At 35.0% G+C, this 25,200-nt stretch overlaps 1 protein-coding gene across 2 annotated transcripts in view; it reads left to right on the plus strand.

The window, feature by feature from the left end:
- STAG1 (stromal antigen 1) overlaps positions 1 to 25,200 on the plus strand; it is a 402,070-nt gene that overhangs the window by 356,247 nt on the left and 20,623 nt on the right. For both annotated transcript variants that reach the window (XM_049628788.1, XM_049628789.1), the window contains 6 exons: positions 7,051 to 7,143; positions 9,729 to 9,903; positions 11,819 to 11,958; positions 14,624 to 14,725; positions 18,440 to 18,588; positions 19,545 to 19,673. In XM_049628788.1, coding sequence (XP_049484745.1) covers positions 7,051 to 7,143; positions 9,729 to 9,903; positions 11,819 to 11,958; positions 14,624 to 14,725; positions 18,440 to 18,588; positions 19,545 to 19,673 — 788 coding nt within the window. The remainder of the gene's footprint in view (positions 1 to 7,050; positions 7,144 to 9,728; positions 9,904 to 11,818; positions 11,959 to 14,623; positions 14,726 to 18,439; positions 18,589 to 19,544; positions 19,674 to 25,200) is intronic.

Genomic DNA, 25,200 nt, shown 5'->3' on the forward strand with positions numbered 1-25,200 from the left:
GGGGGTTAAATATTCAGTAGTTAATTTACTGTGTATTCACAGAAGGGGCACACCCTGTCCCCATCCCCCAAAAGAGAAGCTAGTAGCAGCTGTTCATACAAGAAAGCGGTTTTAAAGGGTTTTTAAACATGGGGTTGAAACATACGAAAGCAGTTTTAAACATAGTGTGTACCCCACTACAGTGGTGACACTTTTTACTATGTCTCTTGCTCACTGATGTATCCCAAGTGAATGAATATAGTTTCATTTGTTTTTATCATATTTAATGTGAATAATCACTTATTGGGTTGAAAAATAATGAGCCTCACTATGTGTTAGTAAGGGTGCTAAATACAGGTAAACATAACACAGTTTATACTTCAAAGAGCTTTATAGCCCAGTACAGACAGGACATACTACAGGCCATGGGCCAAATGTGGCCTGTCCCCTGTTTTTATAATAAAGTTTTAATGGAACACAGCATGCTCAATAATTTATGTGCTATATAGGGCTGCTTTTATATTAAGTGTCAGAGTTAAGTGGTTGGAACAGACACTGTATGGCTGATGGAGCCTAAAATATTACTATCTGACCCTTTACACAAAAAGTTTGCCAATCCCTGGCTGCGTAAGGTAACCCCATGGTCTTGTTTGTCAATAACCCTATTTGTCTTTTCTGGGTAACTAGTCTTGTGCCCCTTTTTTGTCATGAACACTGATCACCAAATTCTTTACAGGCTTTATTTTCATGTCCTGACATCTTTGACCTGGTCTTGGTCCTTATTTTACAACTTTTCTGTTCTATTTATGCCCATTCTAAAAATGTGTATTTGGCAGGTAATACTGAATGAATTTTATGGATGTACTACTAGTTTTTCTGTGGCTTCAGTTTCTGGCTGTGGTTATCTTAAGGGTATTTCACAGCTGTAGATAAAAGGACAACTAAATTTAGTCTTTCTCTCGACATGTAAAGTTGTGATACATAATAAAAAGGAATCACAAAAATGAAGAAAGCTAAAGGAGAAGTCAGAGTTATAGGGGGAAAATAGTGACTGTTAGGACCAAAGGGACAAACTTAACTTCCCACATTATTCCAAAATGCAGATGAAGGACAAAATCTACCATGCTGCATGTCAGATCTACAGTAGCTACATATTCGTGTGTGTAGGAACTAAACTGTGACCTTTCTCCACTGACTATAATCATGTTGAGATACCTGGTTCTTAAGGCACAGTCTACATTTAAGATCTGTTTTTCTTCTCAAGATGTTAGAGTAAGTCAACTTTGAGCCTTTGTGCCTTTGAGAAAACTTCTTTCTAATATGGCTTATATGATAAATTCACCATCTTAATTATGCCAGCCTTGTTCAAAATTTTTCATTGCTGAGATTTTGCCGACCAGGGTGTAAAACATCTTAATTCCTTGAAATTTTGGTTTCAGTACTACCAGGAAGAAAAAACCAAAAAATGAAAAACTTCAGCCAGGCTAGTTAAGCAGCTTACAAAATGGATATGAAAGAATCTAGCCCCAAGATATAACTTAAGACTCAGTATAATCTTATCACCTGACCCATTTGAATTCCTTTCCATAGCTACTTTAGGGAAAAGTGTTCATGATGCCAAGCTGCTTTCTGAAAATAAGAGACAATACTGTTTCATTTAGGAAAAAGTGTTTGAAAAAAAGTACCATATACTTAGTTTATATATAGCTTATCCTGGACTAAGTGGCAGATTACTCTTCTGTTCACTGTGTTTAGTTCTCACCTCTGTAATTCAGGTACTCTGGCTAGAAAGGGAATTTATAAGTAAAGTACCATCCTATTAAAAGTTGTAGAGGTACTCCCTAAATATTCTAGTTTCTTAAAATTGGAGTCTGGATAATCAGCATATCTTGTTCTTGGGTTATTGTTTTTCAGAGTCCATCAGGTTGACTGGCTGTTTTGTTTATATGTAAATATACTTGAGTAATTTGAGTTTCAAATATCTTACCTCCATAATGCCTGTTTCCTCAACATAGTAATTTTCTCAATTTATAGAAAAAAGTCATTATAGCAAAATGGTTAAGAGCACAGACTAGAGGCACACTGCTTTGGTCTTTGGGCCTGCATTTAACATCTTTGTGCCTGTTTCTTCATATATAAAATGGGAGTGATAATAATATCAGTACCCATCACAGTTATGAGGATTAGTTAAATTTAATTCATGAAAAGCTAAGATTAGTGCCTGGTACACAGTAAGTGCCAGTAGATGTTAATTTTATTATTATTGAATTCTAGCCCAGAAAAATACCACATACAAAATGCTCTTGTTTATTCAGTGTAAGTTAAACATATTTAATTTTTTTCACAATGACTTCACAACTATTACAACAGGAGAGAAAGTATTTCATTCCAGAATATGTGGAATGTAATAAGTTTTCTCAAATTTTAAAATAGCCAGTGGCTTATATTTAAATTTTTTAAGTTTATTTCTTTATTTTGAGAGAGAGAGAGAGAGTATGCCAGGGAGGGGCAGAAAGTGGGGGAGGGACGGCTGTGGGGAAGAGAATCCCAAGCAGCTTCTGCACTGTCAGCAAGAGCCCAACATGGGTCTCGAATTCACGAACTGTAAGATCATGGCCTGAGCTGAAACCAAGAGTCGGATACTGAAACCAACTGAGCCACCCAGGTGCCCCTCAGTGGTTTATATTTTAAAGGAGTTCAAGTAAATTACTAATTTTTGTGCTTTTAAAACTAAGCTCTTATTATTGGCCCTATTTAGAATCTTTTTATGTTTTTATTTTTTCTTATCCTTATTCTTGTTTTTTAAGAGACATTAAGAATAAAGCCCATTCTGTGAAATTTACCTTAATACTTGAGCTTTAAGCTGGCAAACCCTGAACCTCTTTTAAAGTTTTGATTGAACATCCTGAAAATTTCTCAAGATATTTATTACCACATATCCCAGAAGTGGTTGCCTGCCTTAACTTAGCACAATCACAGCCTTGGGAATCATCATTCCAACTATTTTAATCAAATGAAATATCGTAAAGTGAATAAAAGCACTGTATTCTGAAATCTACAAGAACCTAACGTCTCTTCCCAGCTGTTTAAAGGGCTTTACCATATAAGATTTAGTTAAAATATATAGTATCTCTGCCCATTTACCTAAAACTATTAGTTTTATATTTCTCTTAATGGAATCGAACTGACTATAATTAAATTAATTTTCTTGAGCACTCAGATAATATTTAAGTTGCATCCAAATCTAGTGCAAACTTTACTGCTAAAGGCCTTTAGCTTCTATTTTCTTGGTTGCTTCCCATTTCCAGTTTCTTCTTAAAATACTTCTACTGATTAGTCATTGGTAGGCTGCTTACTTAGTTGTGATGTTAAATTTATAATTCTTCAAAAGAATTGGCAAGTTACCATTTTACATAAGACACATCTGCTTTATGATCGACCTTTAAAGGAATATTTGGCTTCAACTCCAAAGATAGCTGATTCCCTAGACTGCTTCTTTGCACGCTGAGAAATTTAAGGAAATAAAGGAGCATTAATACCTCCTAGCACCATTTTTTCAAACTCTGTTTAGAGTTTGATAAAATGAAGATATTACACATTGACCCTAGGATTGTGATATCATCTGTATTACGTATACTTGCATTTCATTCAGTAAGTATTTATTAAACACCTGCCGTGTGCCAAGCACTATTCTAGGTACTAGCAATGGAACAGTGAACAGTCATTCTTTGAATACTGGGAGGTTTATTACCACTTAGCACCTGTCTTGTTCTCATTTGAGTGCCTATTAGTGAATTCAGCAGAATCACAGAGTACCATAGAATCTCATAGTTCAGCTGTCTTGTTTATAGATTTTTAAACTCTGTAATTCTGAGACATAAAATAATTGACTAAGATCATAGAGCTAGTCAGTAGCATGGCTTGCTTTTTTTCTTTCAGTTATTTATTCAGCAAAGAGTTGCCTTCTTTTTCTTCCATTCAAGAAAATGGAAGATTTCCACTGCAGTCTGACTTCAGCCCTTTTAATTCCATTAAAAGTTTTCTCCCCAAGATCACTCACAACCTCATCATTGTTTTATGGGATACTTTCTAATCCTTAGCTTGTCTTTTCTGTTATGGCATTTGTCACTATTAAATTACTATCTCCATTTTTTAATGTTTTTTTTTTTTTTTCCTTAAAAACATTTTCTGGGGCACCTGGATGGCTCAGTTGGTTAAACATCCAACTGTTGATTTCAGCTCAGGACATGAGCTGATAGTTTGTGAGATTGAGCCCCACATCTAGCTCTGTGCTGACAGCATGGAGCCTGCTTGGATTATCTCTCTTCCTCTCTCTCTCCGCCTCTCCCATCCACTCACATGTGTGCATACCCTTTCTCTCAAAATAAACATTTAGGTGCAGCTGAGGGGCTCAGTTGGTTAAGCCTCTGTTGATTTTGGTTCAGGTCATGATCTCATGGTTTGTGAATTCGATCCTTGGAGTCAAGTTGAGATTCTCTCTCTCTGCTCCTCCCCTGCTCTTGGTTTCTCTCTTAATAAGTAAACTTTAATAAGTAAATAAACATTAGAAAACCATTTTTTAATGTTTTCTTTCCAGAATATGCTATATTCTTCTGGTTTTTATTCCTACTCATACCATTTCTTAGATTTCTTCATATGCTCTTCTTTCTTATCCATCTGTTAAATGTTGGTGTTCCCCAAGATACTTTTGTCCACCTTCTCTACATATTCTCCTTGAGTGATCTCATCTTCTTCCATCATGTCTGTTGCCATTTAAATGCCGAGGACTGCCAAATCTTTATTCTTAAATTCTTTCCCATGGCCTTTGAACTCCTATATTCAATGGCCTACTAAACATCAGTAGGATATTTTTCAGGAATCTCAGATCATCATCTCTAAAATTGAACTATTATGTTAGCATTTTTGTGAACTATTACATTAACTATTTCAGTGATAAACACCATAATCCACCTAATAGGTGACTACCTGGAAATTTAGGACTCATCAACAGCCCCATTCTGATTAGTTCCTAAATTCTATGCTGCTGCTTTATAATTTCTCTTCAGTCTATTCACATCTTCACTGCCAACATTTTATTTTCAGACCCTCATTCTAAATTATTCCTATGGCCTTTGTTAATATGTAAGGGAACCAGAGAAGAATGATTAAGAGCATGGACTACTTTAGAGTCACAAGAGTAAGATAATCCTACATTTGGATCCTTACCCTATCACTTAGAATCCATGGGTGTTCTGAAGTTGTTTCCTCATGGGTATAAAAGGAATATTAACACTTACTTCATATGGTGATTGTGAGATTTAAATTTATGGCCAGTAGAACACAGTACTTAGCACATAATTAGCACTCAGCAGAACATTGTATTTCTTATTAACTAACCTCCCTATTCCATATCATTCTCCATTCTGCTTATATTATTCTTTAAAACAAAATTGTAGCACTCTCATAATAAAGATTCTTCTACAGTAGTTCGTTATTGCTAGTAGATGATTTAACATGGAATTTTAAATGATCTCCTGTTTAAATGGAAATGAATCCTGTTTTCCTCTTCAGCTTTCTCTCTTGCCACTCACCTCCCTATTTGTGTCCCAGCCACAATAAATTAACAGCCTCTCACAAGCATGTTCAGGCTTTTGAACATTTTGTGCCCTCTGGGATACCTTTTTCTATATAGCTGGATAATTTTTAGTTGTTCAGAGCTCAGCTTACATGTTACCTTCTTTGGGAGCCCTTCTGTGACTACTTTTGACTCTGGATTAGGCTTTCCAACATAGTATTTCTTACATTCTGTTGCAGCTGACTGTTCTCTTGTCTGTTTCCCCTAATGTATAATGAATCTTTGAAGTTAGAGAAGGTCAAAGAATGTTGAGTTTTGGTTATTGGGTGTTCATCTGCAGGAACATGAAAAGTTTTTAAGACAGCATTTTTTTTTTTTTTACTATTCTGCACAAAATGACCTTATTCCTTCTTCCAAATACTACACTCATGATAGCAAAAGGAAATGTGTATAATTTTTTAAGTATCTTTATTTGGGATGTGAAGATCCCCAAAAGGAATTAGTACTGTCATCTACACAAAGAGTAGCTTTAAGAACTTTAGTAACAGAATACTTTTTAGAAGTGATTTCTACATCAGCCTAATTTAATTACTCTTCATTACTACTTTAAATATCGATGTAATACTGAATTATCTCATGTGTCTTCCTCATTAGTGAGAATATGAGCTCTGATATCAGACAATCCTGGCTTCAAACTCTTGCTAATAATGACTACTACTAATCAATATAAATGTTAGATTATGTAACACTAAGCCCTCAAACCAGTGCCTGACACATTTAGGTGCTTGATAAATTTAAATTTCCTTTTATATTTTTTAAATGTTTCACATTGAATATTATATGGCCATCTAATTAAATCCTGTTCACTCATTCAATTTTAAATTAAAGCCCATCCTTTTATAAAAGTCCCTCCAGCTCAGCTCTCTCTGCTACAGTTAGAGGTAGTACAAAAAAAAAAAAAAAAAAATTGAACATTTAATTACTCTGTGATTAACCTAATTCCCTGCTAGGATGTTAACCCCTTGAGGGCAAGGACACTGTTTTAAAATTATTTTTTCTCAAAAAACATTTAGTTTTCTTCCCTTGACATTTTGCAGAGTGCTGAGAATATGGGGGAAATTAAGTGCACATTTGTTGCTTAATGATTTTTTTTTCAGTGTGCTGCTCTGCCCCCTCACCTTACTACCAACTAGTATGTATTTTGGAATGTCTAACAATTTTAATATTAACCCAAGTAAACCATATTTATAAAGGAAAACATGTTGGAGGAAATCATACTGAGCATTCCATAGCTAAATAGAATTGAGTGTTTGGGATTATGCCCCTTCCATTAGGATAACTAGGAAATAACTATATGATTTGGTTCCCAACAATAAATTTGGTTTTATGAATTTCCTTAACAGTAAGTCAATTGGCTACTTCCATTTATTATTTCTTACGGATCAGGTTTATAGGATATTGTAATTCATGTTTGCAAATTTGAATGTGTCTTACAGGAGGATTTGTTGGTATTGAGGAAAACAGTGAAATCCTTTTTGGCTGTTTGCCAACAGTGCCTATCTAATGTTAATACTCCAGTGAAGGAACAGGTAAGAAATTATCAGTTAAGAGCTCTCAATAAAAATAACTAAATTCATTGAAGAACAGTAAGAAGATGTAAATTTTTTATGACCATTCTTAACGTACAGATCTATCCCTAACATTTATGGAACCTGGGACAAAAGTATGGATGTCTGAATATTTAATTTAACAAAGCAAGCTAACAGATTTGTTTTATGTCTTTTTATCTAGACAAATACACTATCATAATGACCTGGTTCCATAATTCCTGATTCCTGGGACTTCTATCCCAAAACTGGGAGGGTTGAAGCTGGCCTGTGGTCCACCCTCCTCTGACCTTACCCTCTTCTCATCACACCAGGAAGAACTTCTCACACATGCATGTTAACACTTCAGCCCATAAATCCAAACTGTCAACATTATCCCCTCAAACAGCCACCCTGAGACCTGGAGTACACACACAAATGATATAGTCTCCCCAGAGAAGAGGGCTGTGCAGGCTTTGATAGCAGAATCAGGTCTCTTAGGGCAAGGAATCCCTGAGTCCCTGTACTTGGATAGTAGGAGTGCAGGTGGATATATCCCACTGGTTCAGCAGACTCCTCAATCCTTGGGAAAGGCAGCACAGCCCAAAGAGGATCAAAGCAGAGCCCGAGGCAGTACTGTTTCCATGAAGCGATTTTTAAAAACTGTTTAATTATACTATTCTTCTGGTAAGTACTTTTATATACTGTTTTATATAAAAACTTCTATATACTGTTTTATATAAAAGAGAATACTTTTTTCCATATTGTTCTTTTCATCGTAATGTTGGACTAGAAAATGTCTAGTTAATTAGAATACTGTAGTACTCACATTTTGCTATCCCTTCTAAGTAGGTTATCACATCTATTAGTTATCTATTAAGTTATCAGCATCTAACTTAAATGGGAACAGAGATGGTCTTCTCTAAACCTTATTCTCTAAACCTGCTGAACCCCATCAGTGAGTGCTGTCTAAAACTACCAAGCTTAGGACATTTAAACCAAAAATTCATTGTTTGTGCATCATCACTGGTGATGTCCAAAACTGTGGCCTGTCTCTCCCTCTGCCTCTCCCTCTGCCTCTGCCCCTGCCCTCTGCCCTCTCCCTTGCCCTCACCCTCTCCCTCTCCCTCTCCCTCTCCCTCTCCCTCTCCCTCTCCCTCTCCATCCCCCTCTCCATCCCCCTGGATTCTCCCTCTCCCTCTCTCTTTCTCTCTCTATATATATCCATCCCCCTGGATTCTCTTCATGCTCCCCTTTTCAAGTGGCTCTTTCTGAATATCTTTAGACATTTAGTAGTTCATGGTGGTGTAGTCAGAGCATGAACTGCCATGATTCTTGCTGGAGGTAGACAGCCAAGTATGCACTCATCTCCAAATACATACCAAAATTGTGTTTTCCCATAGAAATCAATATTTAGAACAGGGTAAGTGAATTGTTTTGAGTTACCAGAGCCCTCAATTATCCTACAACAAAATCATTCAGTTACAGTAAACTGATAACACAGACTCATTTCATACCATCCATTAAATAGGGCAAATTTGACAACATTATCATACTGTTTCTTTAGGAAATATATTGAAAATTCCCTTATGTGATTAAACTTGTGGCAAGTTGGGGCGCCTGGGTAGCTCAGTCGGTTAAGCTGCTGACTTCAGCTCAGGTCATGATCTCGCGGTCCGTGAGTTCGAGCCCCGCGTCGGGCTCTGTGCTGACTGCTCAGAGCCTGGAGCATGTTTCAGATTCTGTGTCTCCCTCACTCTGACCCTCCCCTGTTCATGCTCTGTCTCTCCCTGTCTCAAAAATAAATAAAACGTTAAAAAAAAATTTTAAACTTGTGGCAAGCTTTCATATAGTGATTTTTATGTGAATGGTCTTAAATTCAATTTTAAACCTACTGAAAGATTTTTTTTTTTTTTAAGTTTATTTTTGAGAGAGAGAGAAAGAGCACAAGCTGAGGAGGGGCAGAGAGAGAGGGAGACACAGAATGTGAAGCAGGCTCCAGGCTCTGAGCTGTCAGCAGAGCCTGATGCAGGGCTCAGACCCATGAACCATGAGATCATGACCTGAGCTGAAGTCAGACACTTAACCAACTGAGCCACCCAGGCGCCCCCACGTTAGATTTTTTTAAAGCAGAATCCTTAAATAGTAGCTTTAAGATTTAGAGTACTGCATTGTAATTTGTTGAATAATACAGTTTGTCTTAAGATTTATGCTTATTATTTGATTAAGAAGTATATGATTGATTTCTGTCCTCTGTCATAATTTATTCTGTTCATTTTGTATTTCCACAATTAGCTTTAAGTCATTTTTCTTAACTTCAAGTCAAAATCTCTTAACTGTTTTGAATTAATACAGCCATGTAAAAGAAATAGATTATGTTTAGGGAGGAAAAGTCTTAAACGGGACTAGTATTTAATGAGAAAAAGTATATTCAATAAGTTTGGAAATTAAAACTAAATACTCAGTTTCTGTTATGGTATTGTTAATGAAGTGCATTTAATTTAGTATGTTTTCATTAACATTGATCTCTAGTTATAGTTATATTTATATATTACATTACTGATGAATTAATTCCCTTTGCATTCTAGGCATTCATGTTACTCTGTGATCTTCTGATGATATTTAGCCACCAATTAATGACAGGTGGCAGGGAAGGCCTCCAGCCTTTGGTGTTTAATCCAGATACTGGACTCCAGTCTGAACTCCTCAGTTTTGTGATGGATCATGTTTTCATTGACCAAGACGAAGAGAACCAGAGCATGGGTATTTGTAGTTATTATCTCATCAATATAATATTGATTTTTTTTTTTTTTTTTTTTACCTATCACAAAAGATACTAGGAAAAAAATTCAAATTCAGTCCTAAAAAGTACTAGCATTTCTCTCTTTTAAAAAAGAGTTAATGCATTCATGTGGTTCAGGAACCAACAAGAATAAAAATGTATACAGTGAAAGTCTCCCTTCTTTAGAATAGTACCCCAGAGGTCTTTCCTTGTCACTACATACAGAGCTTCTTTTTTCTTTTTCCAACAGCTATAGCATAATTATTCTTTATAGCATAATTTATGTCATATGTCTCCTATTGATTGATGTTAGGCTACTTTCCAATCTTTTTTTTCTAATGTTTATTCATTTTTTGAGAGGGAGAGAGTGTGCATGAGCGTGTGAGCGGAGGAGGGGCAGAGAGAGGGAGACAATCTGAAGCAGGCTCCAGGCTCTGAACTGTCAGCACAGAGCCCAACATGGGGCTCAAAGTCACTAACTGCGAGATCATGACCTGAGCTAAAGTTGGACACTTAACAGACTGAGCCACCCAGGCACCCCTAGTTTTCAGTCTTCTGCTTATTATAAATTATACTACGGTAAATGTGTACATTTGTCATTTCCCACATGTGCAAAATGTATATATAGGATAGATATGTTCCTAATTGAACTATGTCCAGGTTCACAATTTCTCTAAAGGAAAGCATCCAAGTTCCTTTCTATTCCTGAGAATCACCATATATTTCTTAACAAAATGTAACTGTAAGGTATTAAGTGCTAAAAGACTGTTATCAAACCTTACCAGTCAGAATTATGCTGAACCTGCATAATGATAACATAGCATAATTAGGCTGACTATAAATAAATGTTATATAGGATATTTGTGAAATAGATTATTTCAGCTGTTTAAGATCTGTAGTATATCTAATCTGCAGATCTGTCTGGTGCTATTAGAGTGTTCTTTACTTAACAGAACATTTTAGAAAATACTCAATTGTGAAACAAAATCTCTAGAGTCCATTTTAATCACAGGAGATAAAATTTACCTACTACTTGTCTTAAGCAAAAAGATTTCCAACTTCTCGAAGCTTTGGTGCTTCACAGCAGGAGTAATTAATGGAAAGGGAAGAGAAAAGTTGAGTAAGTTCTTTTCTGAATATATACATGTGAAGAAGGAAAGAAAGAACACTCTCCAAGTATGGGCAGGCCAAGACATGGGAGCGTCAGTACAGAGCCTAAAACAAACATTAACATGTGAACATCTGGAGCCTTATGAAGAAATTTTTTCTGGGATCAAAGATAGACAAGCCAGTGGGACCTGAGAATTAAAAAACTGAGGAAGAAACACTTCTCATTTGGAAAGTATTTGATAGTAAGCTTTGTTTTAAAAAATGTATATATGCATAAATGTTTTGCAAAATGTATAACGTAACCATGTTTAGGACAAGCACTGAAAACTAACACCTCCATATATTTCCATTACTCCCCGCATATTTCTTTCTAAAAGAAAACTTTTTCTCTATGTCTTAAACATTTCCAGAAATTTCTTCTCTGTTAAAATATAGCTAATAGCATGTAGAGAATATTGAAATGAGAAGAGATAGCATCTTCAAGATTGACAGACAACAGTATTATTAGGATAAAAATATCAGAAAAAGAATTTATATATGATTTGCTTATCTTACGCAATCTTTGTTGTGACAGTCTCTTGGAAGTAGGAACCTTGGTACCTACTAAATGTATAATCAGTGTAACTAAATATACCACCCTAAAATAATCACAATTTTTATCTTATCTAAAACTGAATGGTACTACTTGTAAAGTTATAAGCCAGTGTTTGATTATACAGATTGTCTATTTTGTTTTACCTTGTATAAAGGGCCAAAGTTCATAACGAATTTATTTTCTGTGGTTAGAGGGTGATGAAGAAGATGAAGCTAATAAAATTGAGGCCTTACATAAAAGAAGGAATCTACTTGCTGCCTTCAGCAAACTTATCATTTATGATATTGTTGACATGCATGCAGCTGCAGACATCTTTAAACACTACATGAAGGTATAGTTTCATATCCTTATTTTTCTCCTTCCATCTCAGTGGCAGAGAAATTTGCAATTAAAATGAAAAGATGAGAACAGAAGCTAAAATTCACAGCTTTTACCTATGTATTGTTGATGATTTTCTGATATATTTAAAGTTTCTCTCTTTTATAGAAATATAAGCTTTTTGTCAATCTGTTCCATTATATCAACCCCATAATGTGGGAGATCTTCACATTTATTGGAAGAACACCTTTTTGTTTCCATGAAGCTTTATAGACTCTCTTGATAACATGGAAGAAACCTAATCTGTCTTCCTTATGACATCTCTTCAAGACATTTTTATAAGTATGCCTACTATATACCATGCTGCCTGCCAGGCACTGAAGTTATAAAGATTTTTTTTAATTCCATTCTAAAGTAGTCTAAAGGCAAAAAGACTGTCAACAATTAGACAATTGCATTATATAGTATAACCAAGGTATGTATAGGGGTTCCTGGAAATATATAAAACAGACAATATATGTTTCTTTATATATTCTAAAGAAATATAAGGGTTAATGGAAATTGCTTAGAGGTGACTTCGGAACTAAGTCTAAGACACTAAGCATAAATTAGTAAGCAAAGAAGTAGTGGGAGGACTTGTGGGCAGATTGAACTTCATGTACAGACAAAGGAATGTGAATTCTTTGTGGGAAATGCAAGTAATTTGATGTGACAACAAAGATTGCTTACGAAAGTGGAGCAAGAGATAAGATTTAAAGAAGGTGTCATTAGTGACTATATGCTGTGTGAGAAGCTTGAATTTTTTTCCTCAGGGTGGTAAGGAAACGCTGAAGGGTTTTAAACCATTCTTCATATGATAGGATTTTGGTAGGTACTCACCTTCCTGGCTATTTGCTTTCCTTAAGCTCCATTTTGTTCCCGACCCTCTAAAAAAGCATTGCTCAGAAATCTTTATGACAGGCAGACTTCTCAGTTTATGTGTTTTTACCTTGTTCTCCTGACGCAGATAGTGTTTTGTTTTGCGCATGTTCAGAATATTGTGTGTGCCATTGATCCACTTGCATCTTTATCCATGTTTAGTTATGTATGGTCCAGTTCTAGGTAGGATAAATAGTAATTAATTCATCATATTTTGCTGAACAACTGCAGTGTGACCAACACTGTGTTGATAGCCAGAGATTTAAATAAAACATGATTTCTGCACTAAGGAGCTTACAGGTTAATAGGGAAACTGAAATACAAGCATAATATAATGTAACATGGTAATAATGAGTGGCTGCCTTTGTTCTGTGCAATTTATATATGAGATACTGTTCTGAGGCTCTTTCATTATGTTTGTTGTTTACAGTAATCCTGTCATTTACAGATAAGGAAATTAAGGCTCAAAAAGGTTAAGTAACTTTCCATGGTCACATAACTATTATAAATAGCAAAAACTGGAATTTGATTCTAGGTTTGTCTAGCTTCCAAGCTTAGCTCTTCCCACTAAACCATAAAACCTCAGCACAATTATTGTAGTGGTAGATGTACAAATTACAAAGCAAACACAGGATATAGAGAGAGACCTAACTGAAAGGAGTCTGAGATGGCTTCCTAGCATAATATCTAAACATTATGTTTGGATGGATAAATATGAGTATACCATGGTTTTTCCTTTTCATCCCTTTATAATACTGTATTGATTTCAAGAAATGAGCCTTATCCAAAATTTATTATCATCCTTAGCAATTGTTGTGCTTCTCATTAAAAGCTGTAATCTTTTTGAGAGTATTCTGATAGTTATTTGCTACTCTTTGTTATATACCCTTAGGTATATATATATAGCTTTTTGCCCCAGTTCTCTGTATGACCATTACAAATCTGAATTTATTAGAGATCTCCCTGTTTAACCACTTTAGTGTATTATTGTATCTTTCTCTTTTTTTGCACCTTATATCATGGAAGCATAGCCATCTTTTTTGTAAATTATAAAAATCCAATTACTAAGCTAATATATTACTTTTTCACATAAGTTGTAGGTTTTTAGGCTTTCACTTGGAAATAACATCCAGATTTAATGGCTTTAAATAAGGCTTTTTTAAATTATTTACTCACAAGGAAAATTTTTTAAATCCTATATCAAAAAACTGAATTGTAAAGGAATTAAATTTTTCTCAGTCACTATCGAACAAGTCATTGTTTTTATTTTTTATAATAGTAACATACACACATGTGGTGGTGACAGGGAATGAGATAGAACACAAAAGTATTTAAAGTTAAGTCTGTGACCCTAATCTGCCCTTCCCACTTATTTAGGCTCACTCCCCAGAGGTAAGCAGTTTTAATTGTTCTGGTTTTAGTTCTTTGCTAAGTTTCTACCAAAGTTCTGTTTGTTGATTTGTTACCTTTTAAGTGATGTCTATTGAATCCGTATTACAGAGAATAAGGAATTTTGTTTACCTATCTTCCTCTTCTACAATTCCCAGTTTTCAGTTTTATCGTTAACTTTCACTGTTTCTTAATCTTAAATATCAAATGTGTATTCCTTTAACTTTAGACAATATCTTTTGTCTCTCATTATGTTTAAGATGAAGAAATTAAACACCTCTGAACTCCCCCTTCCATTTTTTTCACCAATCTACTTTGTCTCATGAAATTTCAATAATTTTAAAGCTGTATTTTCTTTCTTTTTCTCATAGTATTACAATGACTATGGTGATATTATTAAGGAAACACTGAGTAAAACCAGACAGATTGATAAAATTCAGTGTGCCAAGACCCTCATTCTCAGTTTACAGCAGGTAAGAAATCTAAAGGAAAGAGGTAAAGGTTAGAATTAATGTTACTGAGTACTTTTATGGGCTTAGTATGTACTAGGTATATTTTACCTCACTTAAACTAGGTCATTGTTTAAGTAATAATAAGTAGTAATTAATACATTACTATGGATACTTTCTGGTACAAAAACATGTGTTATCTGTCTTTTCTTTTGGAAGATAGTCTTATAGTACACATTTCAAATAATGAAATCCTACTAAAGTTATCTACTCTTGGACCAGATGAAATGCAAATGGATATTTTAAAAAGTACTCATCTAAAAAGAAAAATACATAAATATTTTTTTAACATATTTAATGAAGAAAGGGCAAGAATAGTATTCAAATAATGAAATAGGTCACATATATAAATCAGAGTCCCTAATAAATGCCTCATGAATTAATACAGAGATTTCAGGAGGTAGGTGGGGCTGTAGGTTTGTATATGTAAACTTAAATACATTTATATGTCAACCAGCCCTATGAACAAAGTTAAAAACAAATGACAGGTTGGGGGAAATATTTTCAATCATACTTAATAAATCCTACAAATCAATAACAAAAACACATTCCTTAGAAAAGTGAGCAAGGGATATGAAAAGCCACTTTTCAGAAGAGAAATCTTATAAAACAATAACCCTATGAGAAGAGGCATAACTTCATTAATAATTAATAAAGGGATGCCTGGGTGGCTCAGTTGGTTAAGTGTCTGACTTTGGCTCAGGTCATGATCTTGCGTTCTGTGGGTTTGAGCCCCATGATGGGCTCTGTGCTGACAGCCCAGGGCCTGGAGCCTGCTTCAGATTCTGTGTCTCCCCCACGTTCACGCTTTGTCTCTGTCTCTCAAAAATAAATAAAACATTAAAAAAAATTTTTTTAAATAATTGATGAAATACGAATTGAAACAAAGAGATATTTGTCACTGATGAACAGATTAGCATGAATTTAAATCATTGTTAATACCAACAGTTGATAAAGATGTAGAGAAAAAGGGTCTTTTGTGAAAGAAATTGCTATTTCCAGGGCACCTCGGTGGCTCAGTTGTCAGTTAAGTGTCCGACTCTTGATTTCAGTCCAGGTCATGATTTCACAATTCGTGAGTTGGAGCCCCACATGACTGTCAGCATAGAGCCTGCTTGGGATTCTCTCTCTCTGCCCCTCCCGTGCTCTCTCTCTTTCTCTCTCTAAAAATAAATGAAGTAAACTTAAAAAAAGAAATTTTTTTAAGAAAATTCTATTGCCTTCTTGAAATACAATTTTGCAGAGTATATCAAAATTGAAGATAAATACTCCTTTTAAAAGTCACTTTTTGCTGCTAGGTATCTATAGAGGTACATGCAGGTACACACAAAGATATGTATGTAAAATATGTTTTATTGTAGCAGTCTATAATATTGAAAGATTGGAGATTCAGCAGAAGAATGGTTAAAGTGTGAAACTCTGAAGTAGCTAAAAGTTTTAAGACAAAATATTAAGTGAAAAATAGCAAGTTTTGGAGAAAGGGGAAGCTTCATGCACTGTTGGTGGAAATCCAAACTGGTACAGCCACTCTGGAAAACAGTATGGAGGTTCCTCAAAAAGTTAAAAATAAAACTGTCCAATACCCAGCAATTGCATTACTAGGTATTTACCCAAAGAATACAAAAATACTAATTGAAAGAGACACGCACATTCAAAGAGGTACACACACACACACACACACACACACAAAAATACACAATGGAATATTCCTTAGCCATAAAAAAGAGTGAAATCTTGTCATTTGCAGCAGTGCGGATGGAGCTAGAGACCATCATGCTAAGCGAAACAAGTCAGAGAGACACCCCATATGATTTCTCTCATGTGGAATTTAAGAAACAAAACAGATTCTTAACAGAGAACAAACTGAGGGTTGATGGAGGGGAGGTAGGTGGGGGGATGGCTTAAATGGGTGATGGGTAGTAAGGAGGGCACTCGTTGTGATGGGCACTGGGAGTTGTATGTAAGTAATGAATCCCTAAATTCTACACCTAAAATTAGTATTACACCCTCTGTTAGCTAACTGGAATTTAAATAAAAACTTGAAAAAGCGGGAAAAAACGGAGCAAGTTTCAGGACAAAATATATAGGATAGTACCATTTATATTAGAAGTTTTGTGTATGTGATATATTGGTGTGTCTAAACTAGTCTAGAAAACCTTGAAACTTTAACATAAATTACCTTTGGAGAGAAGAATAATATTTAATGGGACAGAGGAAGGAGAACTTTTATTTTTATATTACTTGAATTTTGCACAAAGAGATATTTTTTGTATTCATTTTAAGTATACATTTTAAAATTTAAGGCTATTGTGTACAACCATTTCTGAAAACATTTTGAAGTTTAAAAATTTATAAGTAATTATCTGTAAATAAATTTGAAAATCTTTTGAAGACCTGCTGTTTCTAGTCATGACACTCTGTTGGTGAAGAAAATGAGAAGGTGGACAACATAATTACTAGAAGAGCCATTTCAATGGAATGGTATGATTAGAGTGAACTGAGAGATTGGGAGTGAGGAGGTGAAGAAAAACAATGTAAACAATCCTTTTTAGGATCTTTGCCATAGAGAGAATCAAAACGATGCATTACTAGCTGACATAGGAGATAGAGTTAAGTTATGGGTTGGTTTTTTTTTTTTTATGTTGGTTTCTTTTTAAGATGCATGCAGGTAGTAGAGAGGGAATAGTTAAGGATGCAGGACAGAGCAGTAAGCATGAAAGCAAAATTGCTAAATAGGTAAAATGGAGTGAGATCTAGTAAATAAGTAGGGAGTGGCTTTAGATGAAAGCCTGGACTATTCATATCTTATAGGGAAGACAGATATGTATAGATAAATTTAAGTGTCTGATCTTGGTGGTAGAATGATGATAGCTTTTATATTCTTTAGTACTCCAGATTTATTTGGTTGTTGTTATTTTGATACAATATGTGCAATCTATGTGTAATTTATAAAATCCCTCCACCCAGCTTAAGAACCTTTTTGTATATTTTGTTGGTGGGTAGGAAAAATCACCCCATATATCCAAATGTCTTTTTTTACATAGTGTTCTTGTCTAAAGATATAATCAGTGAAAAAAACCAACGTTCTGAACCACATATATCGTATATTGCCATCCTTATGAAACAACAAAAAGAATACGTAAATGTTTATGAATATAAAGTATATTTCTATAAGCATATTTCTTTCCCCCAGCCTAAAATACATTATTTTTTTGTTAAAAAGAAATAAAGTCCTAGGGCACCTGGGTGGCTCAGTCGGTTAAGTGTCAACTCTTGCTTTTGGCTCAGGTCATGACCTCCTAGTTTCATGAGTTCAAGCCTCACGTCAAGCTCTGCTCTGGCAGCATGGGCTGTATGAGCTTGTGTGGGTTTCTCTGTCTCTGCCCCTCCCCCACACGTGCTGTCTCTGTCTCTTGCAAAATAAATAAAGAAACTTAAAAAAAAAAAAAAAAAATTCCTGTTCACATTTAATCACACAACTAGCATGAAAATGAGCTCAAGAAATTAGTAATGGTAGATGACTTGGAGAAGGGGAACAGTGTGACTATGGTTAAATATAAGGAGGGAAATTTTAACATGTGCCTTTTAAATATTTTTAAATTATATTACCTATTCTGATAATAAATGAAATAAATATTTCTTAGCTGTAGATTTTTCCTCTTTTTTTCTTTCAACCAGTTGTTTAATGAACTTGTCCAAGAGCAAGGTCCCAATCTAGATAGGACATCTGCCCATGTCAGTGGCATTAAAGAACTGGCACGTCGTTTTGCCCTTACGTTCGGACTGGATCAGATCAAGACACGAGAAGCAGTTGCCACACTTCACAAGTGAGTGAGCTGAATAAACCCTTTATGTTATAAAGAATTTAGTTTTACTGGAATTTAACTGAAATAAATGTTATTTGACCCATTTTTAAAGTGACAAATGATAGAATTTTTAAGTTACAATAACTTCAGAGGTTGTGTCATCTAGTTATTCTCAACTAGGAGGGCCTTTTGAATTTGAAAAATACTTGGGGCGCCTGGGTGGCGCAGTCGGTTAAGCGTCCGACTTCAGCCAGGTCACGATCTCGCGGTCCGTGAGTTCGAGCCCCGCGTCAGGCTCTGGGCTGATGGCTCGGAGCCTGGAGCCTGTTTCCGATCCTGTGTCTCCCTCTCTCTCTGCCCCTCCCCCGTTCATGCTCTGTCTCTCTCTGTCCCAAAAATAAATAAAAAACGTTGAAAAAAAAAAATTTAAAAAGAAAAATACTTCAACTCTCTATTTTGTCATTTATAAAGAATAGAAAGTAAAATTTAACAAAATATCTGGTCAGTGAGAAAATGTTATAGGAGACATGGGTTTAAAAACACTGTACTAATTTGGTCAACTTTATTTCATAACTAAAAACTGAATGACAGAAAATGTTAAATACCTTACGTTTAAATACCTCATATAGCTGCTTGGTCCCGTGACCCAACTCTGAGAACCAAAGTTTCTGACAATCTAATGCCCTTTCCAGGGTATTGTGTTACCCCTATAAGATACATACAGGAATTTAGCTTTGTGGTTATTCAGCTATTTTTTATATTATTTGCTACAACTAATACTTTTCTACTGTAAATAATAGAATACTAATAGGTATATATGTCATACAAACTAACATTGTTTTGCCCTTCAAATTTATCGGATTTTACTTCCTTCAGTGATGATTTTCCTGCCTTTTCAACTACTTTGAAATTCTAGCCCATTGAGAGAACTACACTACTTATCTGGAAAAATAAGATGTTATTTTCTTTTACTTCAGGGATGGCATAGAGTTTGCCTTTAAATACCAAAATCAGAAAGGACAAGAATATCCCCCTCCTAATCTGGCTTTCCTGGAAGTATTAAGTGAATTTTCTTCTAAACTTCTTCGACAGGACAAAAAGACTGTGTAAGTTACTTTCATCATGATACCCTTGTAATTTTAAATGTTTTATTTTTTGGAAAAATGTTAGTCATCTAGATATAATTACTGTTGATAACATATGGTCTGATTGTTTTAAGGAACCATAGTTTTCTTGCAAGCATCTATATAATTGTTCTTTCACTGTTCACCTTTAGTACTCCAGAATTTGCAAGATTAAATTGAGTAAGTGGGCAATGACTTCTTTTCTTATTCCACAATTCAAAGAAGTAGGAACATTGGCTTAGCCATTGTGTAACCCTTTCTTTTTTCCTCTTACATTAATTATATTTTAGTTTTACAGTTGACTCTTGAACAACATGGGTTAGGGGTGCAGACCTCCTCACAATCAAAAATCGTGTTTTAACTTTTTTTTAATTTAAAATAAAAGGGTATTTATTAAATTTTAAATTTCACACTTTTTTAATGTTATTTTTTATTACTTAAATATAGTTGACATACGATATTATGTTAGTTTCAGGTATATAACATAGTGACTCAGGAATTCTATACATAACACAGTGCTCACCATGGTAAATTTAGTAACTGTCATGATACAACATTATTACAGTATTATTGACTATACCCTCTATGCTGTACTGTGTAACTTTTGACTTCCCAAAAACTTAACTATTTGTAGCCTATTAATGACTAGAAGCCTTACCGATAATAGTTAACATCTTTCATATGTTATATGTATTTTATGCTTTCTTATAATAAAGTAAGCTAGAGAAAAGAAAATGTTAAGTCATAAGAGAAAATATATTTATGGTATGTAGTGTATTGAAAAAAAATCCACATTTAAGTGGACGTGCACAATTCAAATCCATGTTCAAAGGTAAACTGAATTTTTTATTTGACTTGGTCCAAGAAGATTGATTTATTTTTCTATTTTTTTATTTTTGATAACTGATAATAGTTTAAAGAAGTAATATATGCAGTTTTCATAAAAAATATTGATGGGATACTGAATTTTATGAATTTGGTAGAAAGGTATATCAGTTGTAATAATGCTAAATAAACAGAAATTTGGAGAGACAGTTAAAAATCATATGAATATGAGTGATAATTCTAAGGAGAGATGCCGACTTCATTTGGTCAAAAAAGATTTATTAAACAATATGGTCAGGTACTGTTGTATAACTGTTATTCTAGTATGCCCAGGCAGCAAACAATACAAAGTTTCTAATGTAAGGGGGACACAACATAAAATAGGAACAAGAGTCTCAGGCACTGAAATAGAATAATATGATAGAGAATGAGTGATGTTGGGTATTTGTGTGTGTGTGTTGGGGGGGGTGGTTAGTTTGAAAACTTATTTATTTTGGGCATTTACAGATATACATTTTCCTCTGAGCATTACTTTAGTTGCATCTTACAGATTCTGATATGTTGCATTTATGTTTTCATTCATCTCAGTGACTTTCTCATTTTCTTTGTGATGTATTCTTTTATCTTAGTTATTAAGGAGTATTTTATTTAATTTCCACATATTTGTGCATTTCCAAATTTTCCTTCGATTATTGATTTCTCATTTCATTACATTGTGGTTAGAGAACATGAATTTTTTTAATTAATTTTTTTAATGTTTTATTCATTTTTTTGAGAGAAAGAGACACAGTGTGCAGGGGAGGGGAAGAGAGAGAGGAGACACAGAATCTGAAACAGGCTCCAGGCTCTGAGCAGCTGGCACGAACTGTAAGATCATGACCTGAGCCGAAGTTGGACGCTTAACCAACTGAGCCACCCACATGCCCCGAGAACATGCTTTGTATAATTTAATCCTTTCAAATTTATTCAGGCTTGTTTTATAGACCAATATATGGTCTATTCTAGAGAATGTTCCATATGTACTTCAGGAGAATATGTATTCTTCTGCTGGTGTTCAGTGGTGTTGAGGTATCTGTTAGGTCAGGTGGCATATGGTTGGTTTTGTTTTTTTTTTTTAATAGCGTTGTTCAAGTCTTCTATTTCTTTGTTAATATTTTGTCTAGTTCTATCCATTATTGAGGGTGGGGTATTGAAGTCTCCTCAACTATTACTGAATTGTTATTTTTCCTTTCAAATTTGTCGATTTTTTGCTTCATGCCTTTTGAGGCTAGCCCTTTTGTTAGGTGTATTTATGTGTATACTTGTGCCTTCCTGATGGATTGACTCTTAAATAGCATTATAAAATGTCATTCCCTGGCTCTAGTAACTTTTGTCTTATTCTATTTTGTCTGATACTAATATAACCACTCCAGTTGTATTTTATTTACTGTTTGCATGGTATACTTTTTTTCCATCCTTTCACTTTCTGGCTTTTTGTCTTTGAATGTAAACTCTGCTTCTTATAGATAGAGTGTAGTTTGATCATGTTTTGGGTTGTTGTTTGTTTTTTTTTTCTCTAAGTAGGCTTCACACCCAGCACAGAGCCCACTGTGGGGATTGAACAAGACCTGAGCTGAGATCAAGAGTCAGACACTTCACTTTCTGCCATTATACTGTTTGCTTCTATAGATCTATTTTTGCTATTTCCTCCCTTACTGCCTTTTTTATATATTTTTTAAAATTATTTTTTAATTTACATCCAAGTTAGCATATAGTGCAACAATGATTTCAAGAGTAGATTCCTTAATGCCCTTACCCATTTAGCCCATCCCCCCTCCCACAATCCCTCCAGCAACCCTGTTTGTTCTCTGTATTTAAGAGTCTCTTATGTTTTGTCCCCCTCCCTGTTTTTATATTAGTTTTGCTTCCCTTCCCTTATGTTCATCTGTTTTGTATCTTAAAGTCCTCATGTGAGTGAAGTCATATGATATTTGTCTTTCTCTAATTTCACATAGGGTAATACCCTCTTGTTCCATCCACGTTGTTGCAAATGACAAGATTTCATTATTTTTGATTGCTGAATAATACTCCATTGCATATATATACCACATCTTTTTTACCCATTCATCCATCGATGGACATTTGGGCTCTTTCCATACTTTGGCTATTGTTGATAGTGCTGCTGTAAACATTGGGGTGCATGTGCCCCTTTGAAACAGCACACCTGTATACTTTGGATAAATACCTACTAGTGCAATTGCTGGATCATAGGGTAGTTCTATTTTTAATTTTTTGAGGAGCTTCCATACTGTTTTTCACAGTGGCTGCACCAGTTTGCATTCCCACCAGCAATGCAAAAGAGATCCTCTTCCTCTGCATCCTTGCCAACATCGGTGGTTGCCTGAGTTGTTAATGTTAACTGTTCTGACAGATGTGAGGTGATATCTCATTGTGGTTTTGATTTGTATTTCCCTGATGATGAGTGATGTTGAGCGTTTTTTCATGTGTTGGTTGGCCATCTGGATGTCTTCCTTGGAGAAGTGTCTGTTCATGTCTTTTGCCCATTTTTTCACTGGATTATCTGTTTTTTTGGGTGATGAGTTTGAGAAGTTCTTTATAGATTTGGATACTACCCTTTATCTGATATGTCATTTGCAAATATCTTCTCCCATTCTGTCAGTTGCCTTTTAGTTTTGCTGGTTGTTTTCTTGGCTGTGCAGAAGCTTTTTATTTTGATGAGGTCCCAATAGTTCATTTTTGCTTTTGTTTACCTTGCCTCCAGAGACATGTTGAGTAAGAAGTTGCTGTGGCCAAGGTCAAAGAGGTCTTTGCCTGCTTTCTCCTCTAGGATTTTGATGGCTTCCTGTCTTACATTTAGGTCTTCCACCCATTTTGAGTTTAGTTTTGTGTATGGTGTAAGAAAGTGGTCCAGGTTCATTCTCCTGCATGTCGCTGTCCAGTTTTCCCAGCACCACTTGTTGAAGAGACTGTCTTTATTCCACTGGATATTCTTTCCTGCTTTGTCAAAGATTAGTTGGCCATGACTTCTTTTATATTAAGTGGATATTTTCTAGTGTAACATTTTACTTCCAAATTATTTAAAATTTTTTTCTTTTTAATGTTTATCTATATTTGAGAGAGAGTGTGAGTGAGTGTGAGCAGGGGAGGGGCAGAGAGAGATGGAGGAGACAGAATCTGAAGCAGACTCTGAGCTGTCAGCACAGAGCCCAATGTAGGGCTTGAACTCACAAGCCATGAGATCATGTTGGACACCCAACTGACTGAAACACCCAGGTGTCCCTTACTTCAAAATTACTTAATTGTACTTTTTTAGTTATGTCCTTAGTGGGTTTATGTAGGCCTTAAAATATACATCTTATCAAAATTTCTTCAAATTTACTCTAGGGAAATATAAAAACTTTACTTCTATATAGCTTTTCTTTTCTTTTTTTAATGTTTATTTTTTTGAAAGAGAGAGAGACAGAGCATGAGTAGGGTAGGGACAGAGAGAGAGACACAGAATCTGAAGCAGGCTCCAGGCTCTTCTGAGCTGTCAGCACAGAGCCCAACGCGGGGCTCGAACCCATGAACCGTGAGATCGTGACCTGAGCTGAAGTCGGATGCTTAACTGACTGAGCTACCCAGGTGCCCCTATATAGCTCCATTTCTATTCTTTTTTGTGTCATTATTGTTACACATACTGCATCTAAATATGTTACACACCCAACAATACATCATTATATTTGATATAATTGTATGTCTTTTAAATACACTGAGAGAAGAAATGGAGCCAAGTATACATTTATTATAGAGTTTGTTATAGTAACCTTTTTTTTAATGTTTATTTATTTTTGAGAGAGAGTGTGAGTGGGGGCAGGGCAGAGACAGAGTGGGACAGAGGATCCGAGGTGGGCTCTGCTCTGACAGCAGAGCCCGATGTGGGCTCAAACTCACAAACCATGAGATTGTGACCTGACTTGAAGTTGGACACTTAACTGACTGAGCCACCCAGGGGCCTGTTATATTATTAATCTTATTTGCCCTTTCTGGTTCTCCTCATTTCTTTCTGTGGATTTGATATACCATCTGGCATCATTTCCTTACACTAATATATCTTTGCTCCCACCTATTTCTTTTGTATTTATTATCAAATATATTACATTTCTATGTTATTGGCTCAACAATACAGTGATACATATTATTTTATACAATTCTTGTTTAAATTAGTGAAAAGAATAAATATGCAATTATATTGGCCTTCATAACTACTTAATAATTACCTTTTAGCTCTCTTTGTTTTTTCATGTGTATTCTCTGGCATCATTTGCTTTCAGCCTGAAGAACATCTTTTATTGTTTCTTTTAAGTCAGGTCAGCCAGCAACTAATTCTCTATTTTTATTCCTTCTGGGAGTGTCTTTATTTTATCTTTAGCTTTGAAATAGAGTTTTGCTAGATAAAATATTCTGATTTGATAATGTGTTACTTTCAGTACATTGATGATGCTGTCCCACTGACTTCTGGCCTCCATTGCATCTGATGAGAAATCATGAGTTACTTGCTCTTCTTTCAAGAGTTTTCCTTTAGTGTTAGCTTTTAGCATTTTGCCTATGATGCATCGGGGTGTGGGTCTTTTTGAATTTATCTTGCTTGGACTTTGTTGAGCTTTGATAATGTGTAGATTAATGTTTTTCACCAAATTTGGAA

Source organism: Panthera uncia, chromosome C2 (genome assembly GCF_023721935.1).
Source record: "Panthera uncia isolate 11264 chromosome C2, Puncia_PCG_1.0, whole genome shotgun sequence".
Lineage (NCBI taxonomy): Eukaryota > Metazoa > Chordata > Mammalia > Carnivora > Felidae > Panthera > Panthera uncia.